The following is a 16,603-nucleotide window of genomic DNA, read 5'->3' as shown; positions in this document are numbered from 1 at the left end:
TGGGTGTGTGTGTTGGTGTTGTTGCTAGCCGTGGCATCCGATATAAGTGAAAATGGCGTCGTAGCTACACGAACCGGTGTAGCACTTATTCCCACACGTCCTTTCTGTAAAAGAGATCCTTATGGTGGTTGCATAGGGCAACGCCCTCATAAAAAACGTCGTTGTAACTATGCCAACAATTGCGCGGGTGGAGGAGCTGTCGCCGGTAGTGAAGAAATAGACGCCAATGGCAAAAATTGATGATCGGATCTTTCATCAATAGTGTCTGTTATGTTGCGTACTATGTTTTGCATGTTATGTTGAGTACTATGTTGTTTTTTGTGTATGTGTGCGCGCACACGTATCTACATAATCGTGTGACTATGCTTCGTGGAATAAGTACCAAATTGTTTGTTCGCAAAAGAAATATATTTGAGTGTGATGTGTGTCTCTATTTAATCTACCATCAATATTAGTTTATATATTTTTGGAGTTGAAATTCAGCGTTGAAAATTTGCAGTTGTTATTTTTCAAATATAAATTTTCAATCGAACTTAAAAATTTACAAATTAGAGGCAAGATCGGAAGAAATTGGAATTTGAATCCATCCATCATTTTTTATATATATAACTTAGGACCTGGTAAAAATTGGAACGAATCTAATATCCTGCAAATTGTCCATCAATTTTTTATTTTGTTTTGATTATTTCTTTGCCTAAGTTATACATATATAATGTTTAAACAATGGATGGTACAAAATTACCTTGAAAAACCAGAAAGCAAATTTATTGGCAACCCCACGTAACTTCGAATGAGAACAATTAATTGTACAGATTAAAATTGATTTACTTGGTAGTTTAAAATCAAGAACATTGCAAAAATACCCTTGTAAATCACCACCATAGGATTAATAATATCTGTAGATAAACAGACGGTCAAGATTAATTTAATTTCATAGGTGCTGAAAATGCAAGAATCCTTCTAGTTATCTCTTCTAGTTTCCACTGTCGAGTCTCCACCGTTGTTCTTCCCCAATCCTCGCGTAAATGTAAGAAGGGTCGTTTCTCAGATTCCCAGATTCCGCCATGGAAGGAAATCTTTTCCCCAACAGGCCCTCCTTCCCCACCCACCCAACCAAGCCGGCTTCCTCCCCAAATAACACCCTCAAATTCAACTCCTCCACTCTTCCTCTGCCGCCATTGCCGCCGCAGCACCACCAGCAATCCGCTTCATCTACCTCCTACTCGTTTCCGCTTGATTCCCTCCTCCACCACCTCCTCCACATCTCCTCTCCCCCAAATCGGGATTCTTTCTCTGCTCATCTGAGGAAGGGGGATGGGAGTTCGATTGCAATCCCTAAAATCGGCGATGATAACCAGAGTTCTTTTTATTTTCTTCCTTCCAAATGTAAGTCGATGCTCAATTCTATTTTGGAACAGCCTATTTCTGGTTTGCCTTCCTTCTTCAATTCTGTGAAATTCGAGTTGCTTCGAGAAATCGATTTGATGAGTCTGTTGAAAGGTTTGGACCTTTCCGGGAATAGCGATAAAGCCATTGTCTTGTTTGAATGGATTGTTCTTAATTTGGATGTCTCCGAAAGTGACAATAAGTTGGATAATCAAATTATTGAATTGATGGTGATGATTCTTAGTAGAGAGTCTCAACATTCTGTTACTTCCAAGGTGTTCGATGTAATTCCTGTTGAGGGTATGAAGATGGATGTCCGAGCATGGACTGCCGTCTTGCACGCCTACTCCCGTTGCGGGAAGTACGACAAGGCCATAGCTTTGTTCGATTTTGTTAAGGGTAGAGGATTGTGTCCAACCCTGGTTACTTACAATGTAATGTTAGATGTTTACGGGAAGAAGGGGCGATCATGGGATAAAATTTTGTCCCTTTTGGATGAGATGAGGAGTGTCGGGCTTGAATTCGATGAGTTCACTTGTAGCACGGTGATATCGGCCTGTGGGAGAGATGGGTTGTTGGAGGAGGCGAAGGACTTTTTTGATCGAATTAAGTCGAGTGGTTATGTCCCGGGGACGGTAACTTATAATTCGTTGCTCCAAGTTTATGGAAAGGCGGGGATTTATAGCGAGGCGTTGAGCGTTTTGAAAGAAATGGAGGAAAATAATTGCCCTCCCGACTCGGTGACTTATAACGAGCTTGTGGCTGCATATGCAAGGGCGGGATTCATTGAAGAAGGTGTGGCGTTGATTGAAACGATGAAGGAGAAAGGTGTGATGCCGAATGCAGTAACTTATACAACGGTGATTGATGCGTATGGTAAAGCCGGGAAGGAGGATAAAGCGTTGAGTTTTTTCGAGGAGATGAAGGAATCAGGCTGTGTACCCAATGTGTGTACGTATAACGCCATATTTGGTATGTTAGGGAAGAAGTCGCGCGTGGATGATATGATGAGAATCATTGACGAAATGAAATCCAATGGATGTACTCCGAATCGTGTTACTTGGAACACTATGCTAGCCGTATGTGGCAATACGGGAATGCACAAGCACGTGAACCGTGTTTTCCGGGAGATGAAGAATTGTGGGTTCGAGCCTGATCGCGATACGTTTAATACGTTGATAAGTGCGTATGGACGATGCGGTTCCGAGATTGATGCTGGGAAGATGCACAAGGAGATGATTAAAGCCGGTTTTTCGCCATGTATTACGACATATAACGCGCTTCTGAATGCCTTGGCTCGAAGAGGGGATTGGAGAGCGGCGGAATCGGTTGTTTCGGACATGAGGGAGAAGGGTTTCAAGCTGAACGACACGTCGTATTCGTTGATGCTGCATAGCTACTCGAAAGGTGGAAATATCAGAGGCGTCGAAAGGACTGCAAAAGAAATCTACGACGGTCACATTTACCCGAGCTGGATGCTGTTGAGAACTCTAGTTCTCGCGAATTTCAAATGCAGATCGCTCTCGGGTATGGAGAGAGCGTTTGAGGAGTTCTTGAAGAATGGCTACAAACCCGATATGGTGCTGCTCAATTCGATGCTCTCCATTTTCGCGAGGAACAGGATGTACAACTCTGCGCACAAGATGCTGCGATTAATCCGGGAGAACGATCTGCAGCCGGACATCATCACCTACAACAGCTTGATGGATATGTACGCCCGATCAGGCGAATGCTGGAAAGCTCAAGAAGTGCTCAACGGATTGCTGGAAAGTGGCGGAAAGCCCGATCTTGTGTCGTACAACACTGTGATTAAAGGCTTCTGCCGGCAGGGGCTTATGAACGAGGCGACGAGGATTTTCACGGAGATGACGGACCGCGGGATAAGGCCTTGCATAGTTACGTACAACACGTTTGTTGCTGGCTTTTCGGCGAGAGGGTTTTTTCAGGAAGTCGATGAACTTATTAGCTACATGATTCGGCACAACTGCAGACCGAATGAGCTGACGTACAAAACTGCTGTCGATGGGTATTGCAAGGCGAAGAGATACAAAGATGCTGCAGAATTCGTGTCGAGAATAAGGGAGAAGGATGACGCTTTCAGCGACCAAGCGTTGCAGAGGCTTGCGGCGCGAGTCAGGGCAAATATGGAGTCGTGATTTTGCGTCCCCGGCCTGCCGGAATTCGCCTTCCTTCCGGCGACCGCCGTGTAAGATCGTTTACCTCTATTCACTACATGTATCTATGGATCACTCGATGCAGATGATTTGATTTCATTAGCCGATTTGTTCTAACATTTGGAGTTTTTTTTTTTTTTTATCGTTTTACAAATCCAAGTGTAAGAATTTTGGTACATAAGCCATCACGAACTTCTTGAAACTTTTCATTACCATTTTAGTTCGAGCTGATCAATACATAGACGCAATTAATTATTGCAGCCAATAATTGATGATGAATTTTAAAATGGTCTTCCCTTATCTTTAATATATATCCAACTCCCGACAGTCGATTGGAAATATTTTCTGGTCCAAGGCTGTTCCAACCCTATCAATACACAAACATACATACATATATATATATATATATATATACATACAGTCAACGCAATTTATCCATGAAGGGTCAATCATCTATGACACTTGCAGGGTCTTATAGGGATGATGAGTACAGATAGAACTGACATTGTGAAAAGGGAGATATTCCTTTGAAGTTTAAATTTCAAGAAATTGATGACGAAAACCCACTTAAAATTCGAGTATGTTTTGTCGTGTATTTCTAATAAGATTTTTACTATTGATTTAATTTTTTTTAAAAATATATTAAATTAAACAATTATTTTTTATATTATTTTAAAAATTAGTTTTTTATTTAAAATATCATATTAATATCTATTTATATATATATAAGACATTTATTCAAATTTAAATTTAAATTTTTTCTGTTTAAAATTCCAAACCATGATATCAAATCCACAAACAAACACTTAAACACGTTTGAGATTTGTTTTCATTTCTTATTATTCAGTCTCTGCATTCTTTAAATGCTCTTCGACCTCGACCACGACATCAACCACACAAGAGCTCATCTCCTATTGCCTATAAATAGATGATCATCTAAGCTAAGCTTCAAACTTAGATATATATCATAAGATTAAGATATTGGATGGGTTTGTCAGCAAGAGCCAAATCGGTTTGTGTGTTGGTGTTAGCGTTGTTGCTAGCCTTACCATTTGATAGTCAAAATGGAGTCGTAGCTTCCGTAACAAAGGGGCCATTTAATGGCTATTGTCCTTTCTGTAATACAAAAAATTATGGTAACAACTTCCATGGAAGTGAAGGAGGAGTTGTCGCTACTAACCAAGAAATAGGCAAAACTTGACAATCTCTCGAATCCCTTCACCGCCGTCAAATCTATCTATGTATATATATATATATATATATATACGGTGCAATTAAGTTGTGGAATAAGTACCAATTATGAATGAATTGGTTCACAGTTCCAAAGCAATTTGAGCGTGGTGATCATAATGTGTGTGTCTCTATTTAATGAACTATCGAGTCTTTGTTTATGTTTGTGGCTTATGTTTGGATTTCTGTGTTGCTCATCAGTTTTAATTTTCTTGTAGACATAATGATGTATAAATTCTTTTTTTCCCCTTTTGAATTATAGTTAAATGATACTTTCTAGTTAAGGCCTTTTCTAGTGTAGGTCCAAAGAAAATTATCAAATCTCATGTCTAGCGGGATTGGTTTATATATCTGACATTAATATTTTTAGTAGTTTTACGAGAAATCAATCGGCTATCTTTGTTACAACTTACAAACTATATATACACATAAGCACAATATCACTTTAGGGCGGATAGTTACACTGCTAGCATTGTGCTGGTAGCACAATAATATATGTCAGACAACACATGAGATATAAATTTACGGTACATAATATCAAATGAAACTAACAACACACTACTTTTATCGCATTCTTCTTGGTGAATAAAAACATTACACAACCATTTTACATTCCTTCATATCCATGCCGTGACAGAAAAGTTTGTATCATTAATGTTTGGTCTCGACGCCACGACCACCTCCATCGCTGCCGAGGCCCCCTCCACCACGGTTGTTGCACTCAATCTTGTTTTTGCAACGACGAGTGTGTACAGGAGCTTGTTAATGCAAACTCCATAAACATATCGATAACAAAAGGTTTTAGGGTGGTTTAGACTACACGTTGGCGGCATGAAATACGGCTCCCGGGCCTCAGCAGTTTTCCGGCTAATCTCAGACATCACAGCCAACAACAAAGCAATTAAGACACACAAACATTTCCGAGCAAAACCCATATTATATATATATATATATAGTTGTGCTTCTAAATGTATTAATGTCTTTCTCACTTTTATCACTCTCCTGAAAATTTTGGTTTAAGCCAGCTCAATCCAAGCTTATATCGATGTTGTTAGCTAACACAAGCAATTTAATGCATCCAATAATTGATGATGAACCCCCCGACAGTCAATTGGAAATATTTTCTGGTTCTAAGGTTGTTCCAGCCCTACCAATATTAATTAATGTGCAACAATCCATTTATTATAACCTCGACTCTAGTGGCATTTCTTATTCAGCTTCTTCACTAGTTTATTAACAAATTAATTAAGTAGCAGTTGTGTTTAAATCCGTATATTGTTGGAGTGCAAACCCATGTCCCACATTGAAATATTTGAAGAAAAATGTAAATGTGACTCAGTACTTCAGTCGAGTGTGATAGGCGGTGCAAAGTACGCAGAGAAGGCCCATTTGTTGGTGACGAATTTGTTTTTGAACTTCTTCCAAAAGATCTCATTCATTTATGTAGAGTGTAGATTTTTCTTCAACAATCCGGAAGTATTTATTTTGTAGAGTTTTAGAAATATTAAGAAGATAAGTGTTTCATGTAATTTCTTTTAAAAAAATGTACTGATGTTTGGTGTAAATGGTCGATTCATGGCACAGCAATTAATGGAATACTTCAGTGGAAAAAGAAATGGATAGGGTGAATCGAACAAGATAAACATTTGAGAAAGCAATGTAATTATACTGAGGATTCATTTATCATATCCAGTATGAGATCGATGTGAAATCGACCATCTTTATTACAACGTGCATAACATCACTCCACTCTTACAAGCGACAAACTATATAAACACAAAATATGTATATATATATATATATATATCACTTTACTATGATGCATTAATCAAAATAAGCATTTCATCGATCACATTCTTGTTGGTGAACATATAAACACATAACAACCATTTTGCTTGCATTCGTTCATTCTTATGGCGCCGAGATGAAAAGATTCATCGTCAATGTTTTCCCTCGACGCTATGGACACCTTCTTTGCCGGCTTTTTCATAATTCTCGCCATTCCCCGCTCCTCCACGTGCGCGTCTGCCAAGACAACCATTATTGGATGGCCTGCAAAAAGAAAACTCGGGAGGGTTCGGGAACGGGGAAATAGATATCCCTTGAGCCTCAGCAGTATTCCCGCCAATACAAAACATCACACCAAACAATAGAACAACTAAGACACTCAAAGATTTCGAAGACAGACATAGTGTGACTCCTAAATGTCTCTCTCGTCTTAATTCTTCTCACTTTAATAAATTCACTGCCCCTGAAAATATTCGTTCAAGCCCACTCCTTATATAGAGGTTCTTATGTTAAATTAGCTAGTTAGCACAATCAATTAATCAATGAGCCCAATAATTGATGATCACTTTTTAACTAATGATATATATATATATATATATATATACATATATCCAACCCCCGACAATCAATTGGAAATATTTTGTGGTTTGAAGCCATTCATAGCCTACCAATAAACACACACATATAATGCTCATGACTACTATCAATATAATCATGACTATATAAATTTCTCTCCAATAATAACCTTCGTTGCATATTTTCTCAATGCTTTAGTCCACATTATTTCTCATATTTACAAAGAATACAAAATTTTGGGTTTGATCCATTTTGCATTTTCATCTTCATGGGAAAAATTATTCGAATAGAAAATAAAAAGAATACAAGATATAGCTGTAATTTGCTCATTACTCGTAAAATAATCTGTCCTCTCACTCTGAAAGTGAAAACCTAATTATAAGGTGGATGAATCTATTGAAGAATATTAAACATGCATGGTAGATATATTGACACTTGCAATTTTCCAACTCCTAAAATGGCATGGCTATTACTGAATTAATATAGTAATACATGTAAGAAAAACTAGTACTATAATAAATATGATGTACTCACAATGAGTAGATCTAAGTGAATGAAAAAATTATCCTGCATTAACCTTGTATTGTTATATTCTTCAGTCTCTAATTAGCTTGGTGGTTATATTATTGTATGTCTGATTTAGTTTAGTATTTTCAGGATACAAATCAAATCAATAACTTCATTCGAATGATTTACTATAGAATATTATATAAGACAAGTTCACATATCAACACACACAGATGCGAGGCTCTATCTTATATCTTTCACCCTTATAAATCAAGGAAAAGTTCCAATATTTTTCTATGTGGAACAATACTTATCAATAAAACCGAAACCTTATATACAAGACATTTTTTATACTGGATTTAGACTTTATGATTAGGTTCGAACTTAATACGACACATAAATAAACGACATGGATAGCTAATATTTATTTTTGACCGATGTGTCCGAACTCAAGCTAACTCAACCTCTTAGAGCATGTACAACGGACCATGAATAGAAGGGATTTTCCATTTACTCAGCCATTTTTACTCGCAGCTAAAAAAATTAATCGCCACAGTGATTCATTTCTAGATACTATATTTAGCATCAACTTGAACACAATCTGGTGTAGTAGAAGGCGTGGGGAAGCTATCTGAGAAGAAAAATATTTATGTTGCGAGACACCTATGTGCAGAATTACTGGGAGACTTTTGTGTGAAATTTTCAGCCAACCTTGATACATCAGTTCAAAGTGTACTGACGGATGAATTTTTACACAAAGTATACTGACAGATAAATTTTTACTTGTACATGCTCTTAGCCCTCCTACATAAATCAACAATAGGGAAAGTGTAGAAAAAAATTCAAATATCAAGTATCATGAAATGATTTTCTCAAAATTACCTTCATTTTTTTTTTTCAATATATTCAATTCATTGTGTAACATCTTAATTTTCATAAAAATATATTAATTTTCTATACAAAATATCATATTTAAAAACTATTTCATAAAAAAAAAAAAAAAAAACATAAAATGTGAGTGTGTTTGTTTGCGGATGTAGTTTTGAATAGTAAAATTGAGAATTTAAATAATTGTTTCATATAAATAGTTGTTAATGTAATATAATTTTAAACTGAAAATTAATTTTAGTATAATATAAAAAATAAAAAAAATAATTGTTTGATTTTATATTTTACTGAAAAAAAATTAATTTAATAACAATCTTAGAACAATCCAGACAAAAGTTTTTCATCATATATTTCCACATGCATGACTACTATCTTCTAGATCATATTATTCCATTGGTTCCTTTATTGACTACAAAATGGACATTAAAATTCCAAGGAACGGTTCAACCACCCAGTTTAATTAGTTTCAATCAATTAATTCTTCAGTTTTTTGGAAATATACACATATATATATATATACATATATTTTCTCGTATTTATCTTATAATTTAATACATCTCTATTAAGATCTTGTAATGACAATATAATTTGCAGTTTTAGTTCAGTTATTCAAATACTAGACCATTTATTTTTTACAAGTTAATCTTGTTTTCACTTTCAGATTTGTCTTAATTATGCTGAGAATTGTCTTAATTATTCAAATAATAGACCAAGAATGTTATTTAATTTTTTCCCTCTGGATTATAAAATTAACTTCTGTTCATTTGTAGACTTCTTTCTATGTTTGAAAGTAACTTTTTAAGTGCGTGTGTCAATAATAATATTGTTCAAATGAAGCAATTGTCTCACAAATTTTGGCAATTTGGAAGTTGTTTAGGATCTTAAAATGATGTTTTTTATTTTTCGGGGCTTTTTTTTTTAAAAAAAAAAATTGCAAATCCTCTTATTTTATGTTTACTTCTTTTGAGCTTTAAGATTTTTGAACCTAACCTATAAATAATATTTAGTTATAAAATTACATTTCATCTTGGATTGACAAATTCTCTTTGTTCAGCTATCTCAATTCGTGCAATGAAAGAACTATACAAAGAATTAAGCTCAAACATGTATGTATAATAAAAAAATGGAACTTTTTAACATGAGATTTAATTCAACATTCAAAGTCGAATAATCCTTGATGTATTTCTCCTCCCACGTTCTTCAAGACAAATTCGACATGGTCGAGGATTTCACTTGAGTCGATACTCTAATCTCAAGCAATCAAACTTATTGATTTTTCCGACTTTTCTATTACAAGTTGTCACCACACTTTCTTCTCCGTTCATTCTAGTGTTGCCTGCGTGGCCGGGAGATTATTTTTATCACTATTCACATATGATCCCCTAATAGAGAAGTCACCGATGCAGAGAGCTCAAGTCGCTACACAAGGCATGTATAGAACCATTCAACATTGTTTGCGACGTGGTGGTGGCTTGATTCATTTCTTGACTCGACATTTGTAGCCCCGGTGAAGAATTAAATAATGTACCCGACAATTCTTGGCCCAAAATTTGTGGGCGACCCATTGTCGTAAGAAAGTTTCCTCCGGGTGGTGGAGCATTCGAAAAGGTAGTAGGAGACAGGTAAGAAGGCGATGAAAGTTGCACGGGGTTTTGGTATTTAGTTAGGTCGAGTAAGATTGTAGGGGAAGGCGCGGATGCTGAAATGGTGACCATGTTGCAGTAGTCGGGAAAAAGCGCCAATGCCAATGAATTAGCATTGGTTAGTCCATCCATGCTCTGGATTGAGCCCGATAGAATCATTTTTGCAGCCGACGATGTCATTTTAGACATGGCCATGGCCGGGGGAGATAACGGGTGGTTATGATCGCCTTCGTATGTTGTTATGAGGATGCTTTTGTCCTCCGCACTTCTTTGTACCTACAAAAAGTTGCGAGTATTAATACTTTCGGCACATGATGTCCGAATATAATATTTTGTATAAATAATAAATTTTTAATACGATATTTAAAGAACAAAATGTATTTAATAACTCAATTCTTGAACATGTAGTTATTGAACTCTCCTACTAGAATTTACAAGGGCTCGTTTGGATGGATGGATTTCAAATCTAGATTAACAAGTCTTTCAAATAACATATTCCCAAAACCCTAACTCAGTCTTGAACAATTAAAAATGAACTTCAAACAAATTATGAAATATTTCAAATCCATTCTTCCGAATCCTTTCCATAATGCTTAAGAGCTATCAATATAGCATACATACTTGTTTTCTTACGGGGCAACCGACGGCCATTGTGCAGCGATAGTATGCGCGAGAGCACGGGTTTCCCTTCGACACTTTCTGCCCGTATTTGCGCCATTGGCATCCATCCATGATCTACCAACAACCAAAGTAACAAGAACAATGTTGCACTGATAAGAACTTTTAAAAAAATTGAAAATAGTAAAAAGTTAAGTATTTGATATAATATTCTATTAAGGAAAAGAATAACTATTTGATGTAGTAATATATTTTGAAAAGGTTACTAATTGTTAATAAATAATGCAAAAAATTTCTAAAAAAACTATCTATGTAAACAAAGTCTAAAGTTAATAGTAAAACCCGATATTGGCTAAACCCTACTTTCGGCGAGTGGCCTCTAAACATACCATTGAACCCTCACACCGTGCCCTAACCGACACACGAGCCTTCCGGATGGTTCCCTGAGTAGTACAGCCAGAAATGTTTTCATTACAAGACATCCTAGGAGCCTTGTTTGCACAACTTTGTATGATGTCCTCATCCTTACAATATGGCCGGTCTTGGTCTCGAGTAGGATTGCTTGTATGTTGCTGCTGTTGCTCGATTCGAGCCTGAATATGCATCCGAAGGGTGTTGCAGTTGCTACTTGTCTGATTCAACATCACCCTCAATTGCTCGTTCTCCGAATTAATTCTTTTCAGCTCAGTCTTTAGTATTTGCAACTGATTAACACATTACATCACTGTCACTACTAAGACACACACTTCCTTAACTATCCATCATCAACACCATTAATTTATTTTCTCACACATACCTCAACATGTTCTCTTTTGTTTGTGGAGATGGAGTGATGATCTTTCACTGTGTTCGCCGGAGTTCCAAGATTCAAACCAGTCTTCGTCGTTTGAACAAAAACTAAAACTATCAACACAAGTTTTTTTTTGGGAAAAAAAAAAAAAGGAATACAATACATACATATGTGGTGTGTGTTTGGGAATACTTACGTTGACATAGGCATCAAAATTCGAAGTTTTCGATGGATCGGATGGCTGAGTCTCCTGCTTATCGTTGGCAAAGAAATCCAATTCATGGAGGGGTTTTCTTTCGTCCACAGTAATTAATTCCATGGAAATATGCACACGAAAGAGTCTCCAAATTCACTATATATATATATATATGTGTGTGTGTGTGTGTGTGTGTGGAGAATTTAAATCTGATGAAACACAAGACATGAATGGGGTTGCAAGAAGTCTTGCAGACTCTTCTATCTGCCCAGAAATTGACCAAAAATTGATTGCAAGAGGATAAGGTTTGGTAGAATTAATCCGTGTTTGTCCAATTAGTCAAACCCTAAATTTGTCTCCAAAAATCATATCTACGTTGGTATTAATTCCAATGTCTACACTTAGCTTGTAACATCTTCTGGTTTGGGATATATTTTACTCACTCCATAAATCACCTAACTAAACTCTATATATAATGCATATATATATATATATATATATTAAGAAATTATTATAAGGGGTTGTTTTTATTTGAGTAAATATATAAATCAGGGTGGGTCTTAGAAGTTAGAACATCTTTGCAATGATGGTGAAATAAATAATATATTGTATCACGTATTTACAGTTGTATTGTATTAATGTCTTATTATGTGTGGTGTGGTTTAGTATATCTTATACCACTAATCTGAAATTAATTCAGCAAATGATCTAAGTATATATATTGTATTTGATATAATACATAAATGACCAATATAATAAAACCAAAAAAACTAAATAATAACAAAACTATTGTATATGGAAATTAAGAATGATATCATCAAGTATTAATGTGAAATTCCACGAAATCAATCAGTAGTAATTCATGCGATTTAGTATTGTGGTTACCTAAATAGTGTTACTCAATGATCACTACAAACATTGATATCAAAACCCAAACCCTTGTTAGAACTCCATCGTGATTGTATCATCGTATCATCAACTCTTTGAACTAAATATATATATCATCAAATTTGTTGAATATATCCCACATTGAAATAAATAAATAAATATTGGAACTCTATTACATCATACACTTGCTAGCAAAGCCTATCAATTACAAAGCATAATACCAAAATGTGAAGAAAGAATGTCCATTTAATGATAAGCTAAGGCTTCTATTTCTTCTTCTTCTTATTATTATTTTGTTCAACATACATGTTTATATTAAATATAAAGAAAGTAGACACAATTTGGTCACAAATTATCATGGAAGAAGAAGCGTTTAATAATGGAAGAGATATGAAGACAAATAGAGTAATTAATTCTTAGTAATCATATAAAGTTAATAAGAACAATTAGTCCATCATTGACTTTAAAACTATCATTCTAGAAGAAGCTTTAATTTGATATGTATGTGCATCATTTTTCTACGAATAAATAATTGATTATCAATTAACAAGTTTTTCTAATGCCGTGAAGACTTCAACATAGGTTTTGTCTCATATCAAGACCATTTTTATTTTCAAAATTTAATTAAAGTCGATTGCTACTTGATTTATGTTCAACTAATCAAAATCATGGTAAAAACAAACTTCAACACTATATATATATATATATATATATATATTATGGAATTAAATTATATCAACTTAATATAAAAGGTTTATCTTATTCTCCCTTAATAATTATGCAAATTTGGAATATTACATATATATATATATATTATTACAAGTAATTTCCATTAAAGTGAAGTAATCATTTAAAATCATTTTATAGTTAAATAAATATGCATAAGAAACTACAAAAAGTATATGGGCTTATTTGTTGGTTAGGCCCAAAAGTAGGTTAGTTGGGCCTTAGAGTAGTAGCCCAATTTATTGGAAAGGCCCAGGAGCTTCTCGAACTTCAATCCTGTTCAAATTCGGTGGCGAATTCCAAATAGACTATAAATACATCGCAGAAGAAAAGCTTTCTGTCCAAGAAATCTTGAAATTGGAGTCGCATCGTATAAAAGATCGGAGATTCTCAGTAAAATCCCCAATTGAAACCGATCAATTGTTGACAGAAGAGAGGAGTGCTTCGATTTTGGAGATGGATTTCGAGCTGAGGAGGGCGAGGGAGAAGCTGGAGAAGGACCAGAGAGAGAGGAAAGAGATGGCGCGATTGAAGTTGGAAAGAGAGAGGAAATTTAAGCAAGAAGCCATCCGTCTCCGGGAAGCTGTAGAAGCGGCTCAGAGGGAGCGCCGCCTCCAAACCGCCGCGGCGGAAGCCAAGGTTCGATCTTTTTTTTTTTTTTTTTTTCCTGTGTTTTGAAGTTGATTGTGTTCTCATTGTCTTTTAGTTTTCTTTTAGAAAATCTGTGGTTAGATTTGGTTTGGTTTGGTGAAATTACTTTCAATCTATTTGTTCGATATCAATTAGGTTCAATTAGGTTACAAGATTGTGTAGAAATTGAGGATTTTGGAATCCTGCATCAATTAATATTCTTAAGGATGACAAAAAGAAAACCTTAAGTTGGCTGTTCATATACATTATCGTACGCTTCTAATAAGTATAGCCATAATTCTTTGGAAGCTGATGACTGCATCATCTACAGAAAGAATAAACGATATGTTGCTTTTGAACATTGCTCCTTGCTTGAACTATTATTATGGTGGTAGTTTTTAAGCTTAAAACTTTCGACAATTGAATGTGAAATGTAATGTTTGAAGATAGGTTTTAAGCTTGTATCCTTGTACAATCAAAAGCAGGGCATAATGTGTCAGAATGCACATTATGATGTAGCTTGTTGATATAATTTGTGATGATTTTGTGATAAGGGGTTTGATATGTTTTACCTATTGTTTTTACTTTTAAGTTCGATGCTCTCAAAATTGCGCAGTCAAACTCAAGGGTTTGATAATGCTCGATATTTGATGTCACTAGATTTTGGTTTGTTGTTGATCAGGCGAATGAGGTAGCAGAAGTAAATTTGCTTGCTGGTAGGGGAGTAAGCTTTTCTCGCATTCTAGAAGCTGTTCCATATCAGAGCAGCGGAGACAAGATTAAATTGCCGCCTTCTTGTTTCAATGAGTTGTCCGAGCAAGGCGCTTTCGACAAAGGGCCATTGCATTTCTCTCTATCCTTGATTCACCGTGAGGCTCCTTCAGGTGCGGAGAGTGCTGAAATTCAAGAACCCCGGAAAACTCATGCCGGCGTCATGGAGTTCACTGCAGATGAAGGTTTCGTAGCACTCCCTCAGCACTGTTGGCGTAACTTACTCCCTTCTGAAACATCAAACACTGCTATGGTGGAAGTATCCTATGTTTGGCTTCCCAAAGGAACTTATGCTAAACTCCAACCTATTGAATCCGGCTTTAACGATATTCCCAACCACAGGGCAGTTCTGGAGACTACTCTTCGCCAACATGCAACTCTTTCGCAAGGAGATACGCTCACCGTCAATCACGGCATCCTAACATATCATCTGCATGTTCTTGAGTTGAAGCCTTCTTCTAGCGTATCGGTTCTAGAAACTGACATTGAGGTTGATGTCATGGGACCCGAGACCGAACAAAGTGCAAACCAGCATGTGCTGAAGCCTCTCGCCTTCGAAAAGACTGAGTCAGGAATGGCTGATGAAGGAAACTACTCGTACTATAAGTTTTCCATCGACAATGATACTTGGAATAGGGTGTCGTCCCAAGATGCGAAAATTGTGATTCAACTAGAGTCCCAGACGCAAGATGGGGATATTGACTTGTATGTTTCCCGGCATCCTCTTTTGTTCCCCACACAAAACCAGCATGGGTGGTCTTCCCATGACATGGGTTTGAAGAAATTGGTAATTGGTGCCGAGGATAAGAACTTAGGACCGGGGACTTACAGCATTGCAGTGTACGGATATAAAGGGTCGTCTAGGTACCAGGTATCAGTAATTGTTCAAGATGGTACAGCACAGAAGTTAGGCCAGCACGCTGCGTCTTCCTCGTCAAATCCTGAGTTCGACACTGTAGAGTGTCGAAACTGCAAAAGGTACATACCTTCGAGAACCATTTCTCTTCATGAAGCCTACTGTAGTAGGCATAATGCTGCCTGCCAGCACGCCGGCTGTGGAGTCGTTCTGAGGGTAGAAGAAGCCAAAAACCATGTTCACTGTGAAAAGTGCGGTAAAGCTTTCCAACGAGGGGAGATTCAGAAGCACATGAAAGTGTTCCATGAGCCTCTTCAGTGCCCTTGTGGCGTCGTCTTTGAGAAGGAACGAATGGTAAGCATTAGTCATGTGTCGATATTTGCTAGTTGATCTCTAGGAAAGATCATGGCATCATGTCGAAGAATTGGAATTCGAAGTAGTCGCCTTTTTAACTTGATTGATCATCCAGGTTCAGCACCAGTCCTCGGAGTGCCGGTTGAGGCTGATTACATGCCGATTCTGTGGGGACATGGTTGAAGCCGGGACTCCTGCTGCAGACGCTCGAGACCGTATCAGAGGATTATCGGAACACGAGAGCATTTGCGGGTCGAGAACTGCGCCGTGTGATTCGTGTGGACGTTCTGTGATGCTGAAGGACATGGACATACACCAAGTTGCTGTTCATCCCAAGAGCTAACTTAATATCCATATCCTCATTCTGCTTCATTTGTTTTCTTCATCATAAACCAATTCTCAATGTTATGGCTGGCACAGTAGTGCCCTTTGTGAATTTGGTGCCCTTATGTATCAATGTATTTATTGTCAGTAAAGAATGTTTGCTTGTTTGTTTAGAATACCCAATTGCCCATATGCATATATCATCACCATCTTAAACAATGGTATATTCAAATTCCAATACCTAAAAGAACACACAAA

General features: G+C 36.5%; 3 protein-coding genes across 3 annotated transcripts; 2 read left to right on the top strand and 1 right to left on the bottom strand.

Moving 5' to 3' along the window:
* The first annotated feature begins 968 nt into the window (after positions 1-968).
* LOC127254713 (pentatricopeptide repeat-containing protein At2g18940, chloroplastic) lies at positions 969-3,662 on the top strand. The gene has a single exon (XM_051279962.1). It carries the CDS (start codon positions 1,065-1,067, stop codon positions 3,540-3,542), a length of 2,478 nt encoding a protein of 825 aa, XP_051135919.1. The 5' UTR covers positions 969-1,064; the 3' UTR covers positions 3,543-3,662.
* Positions 3,663-9,743: 6,081 nt separating this feature from the next.
* On the bottom strand, positions 9,744-11,980 carry LOC127254833 (WRKY transcription factor 6-like). Its single transcript, XM_051280138.1, has 5 exons — positions 11,797-11,980; positions 11,607-11,687; positions 11,200-11,514; positions 10,814-10,927; positions 9,744-10,468 (listed from the first exon to the last, which is right to left on the bottom strand). The coding sequence occupies exons 1-5, from the start codon at positions 11,917-11,919 to the stop codon at positions 9,944-9,946; spliced, it is 1,158 nt and encodes a 385-aa protein (XP_051136095.1). The 5' UTR covers positions 11,920-11,980; the 3' UTR covers positions 9,744-9,943.
* A 1,762-nt stretch (positions 11,981-13,742) lies between these two features.
* LOC127254245 (uncharacterized) lies at positions 13,743-16,521 on the top strand. Its single transcript, XM_051279255.1, has 3 exons — positions 13,743-14,049; positions 14,723-16,021; positions 16,137-16,521. Exons 1-3 carry the CDS (start codon positions 13,867-13,869, stop codon positions 16,362-16,364), a joined length of 1,710 nt encoding a protein of 569 aa, XP_051135212.1. The 5' UTR covers positions 13,743-13,866; the 3' UTR covers positions 16,365-16,521.
* Positions 16,522-16,603: the final 82 nt, after the last annotated feature.

Source organism: Andrographis paniculata, unplaced genomic scaffold (assembly GCF_009805555.1).
Source record: "Andrographis paniculata isolate CXL003 unplaced genomic scaffold, ASM980555v1 Contig52END, whole genome shotgun sequence".
Taxonomy (NCBI): Eukaryota; Viridiplantae; Streptophyta; class Magnoliopsida; order Lamiales; family Acanthaceae; genus Andrographis; species Andrographis paniculata.
The sequence above is the reverse complement of the archived record's forward strand: the minus strand, read 5'-3'. Positions and strand labels throughout refer to the sequence as shown.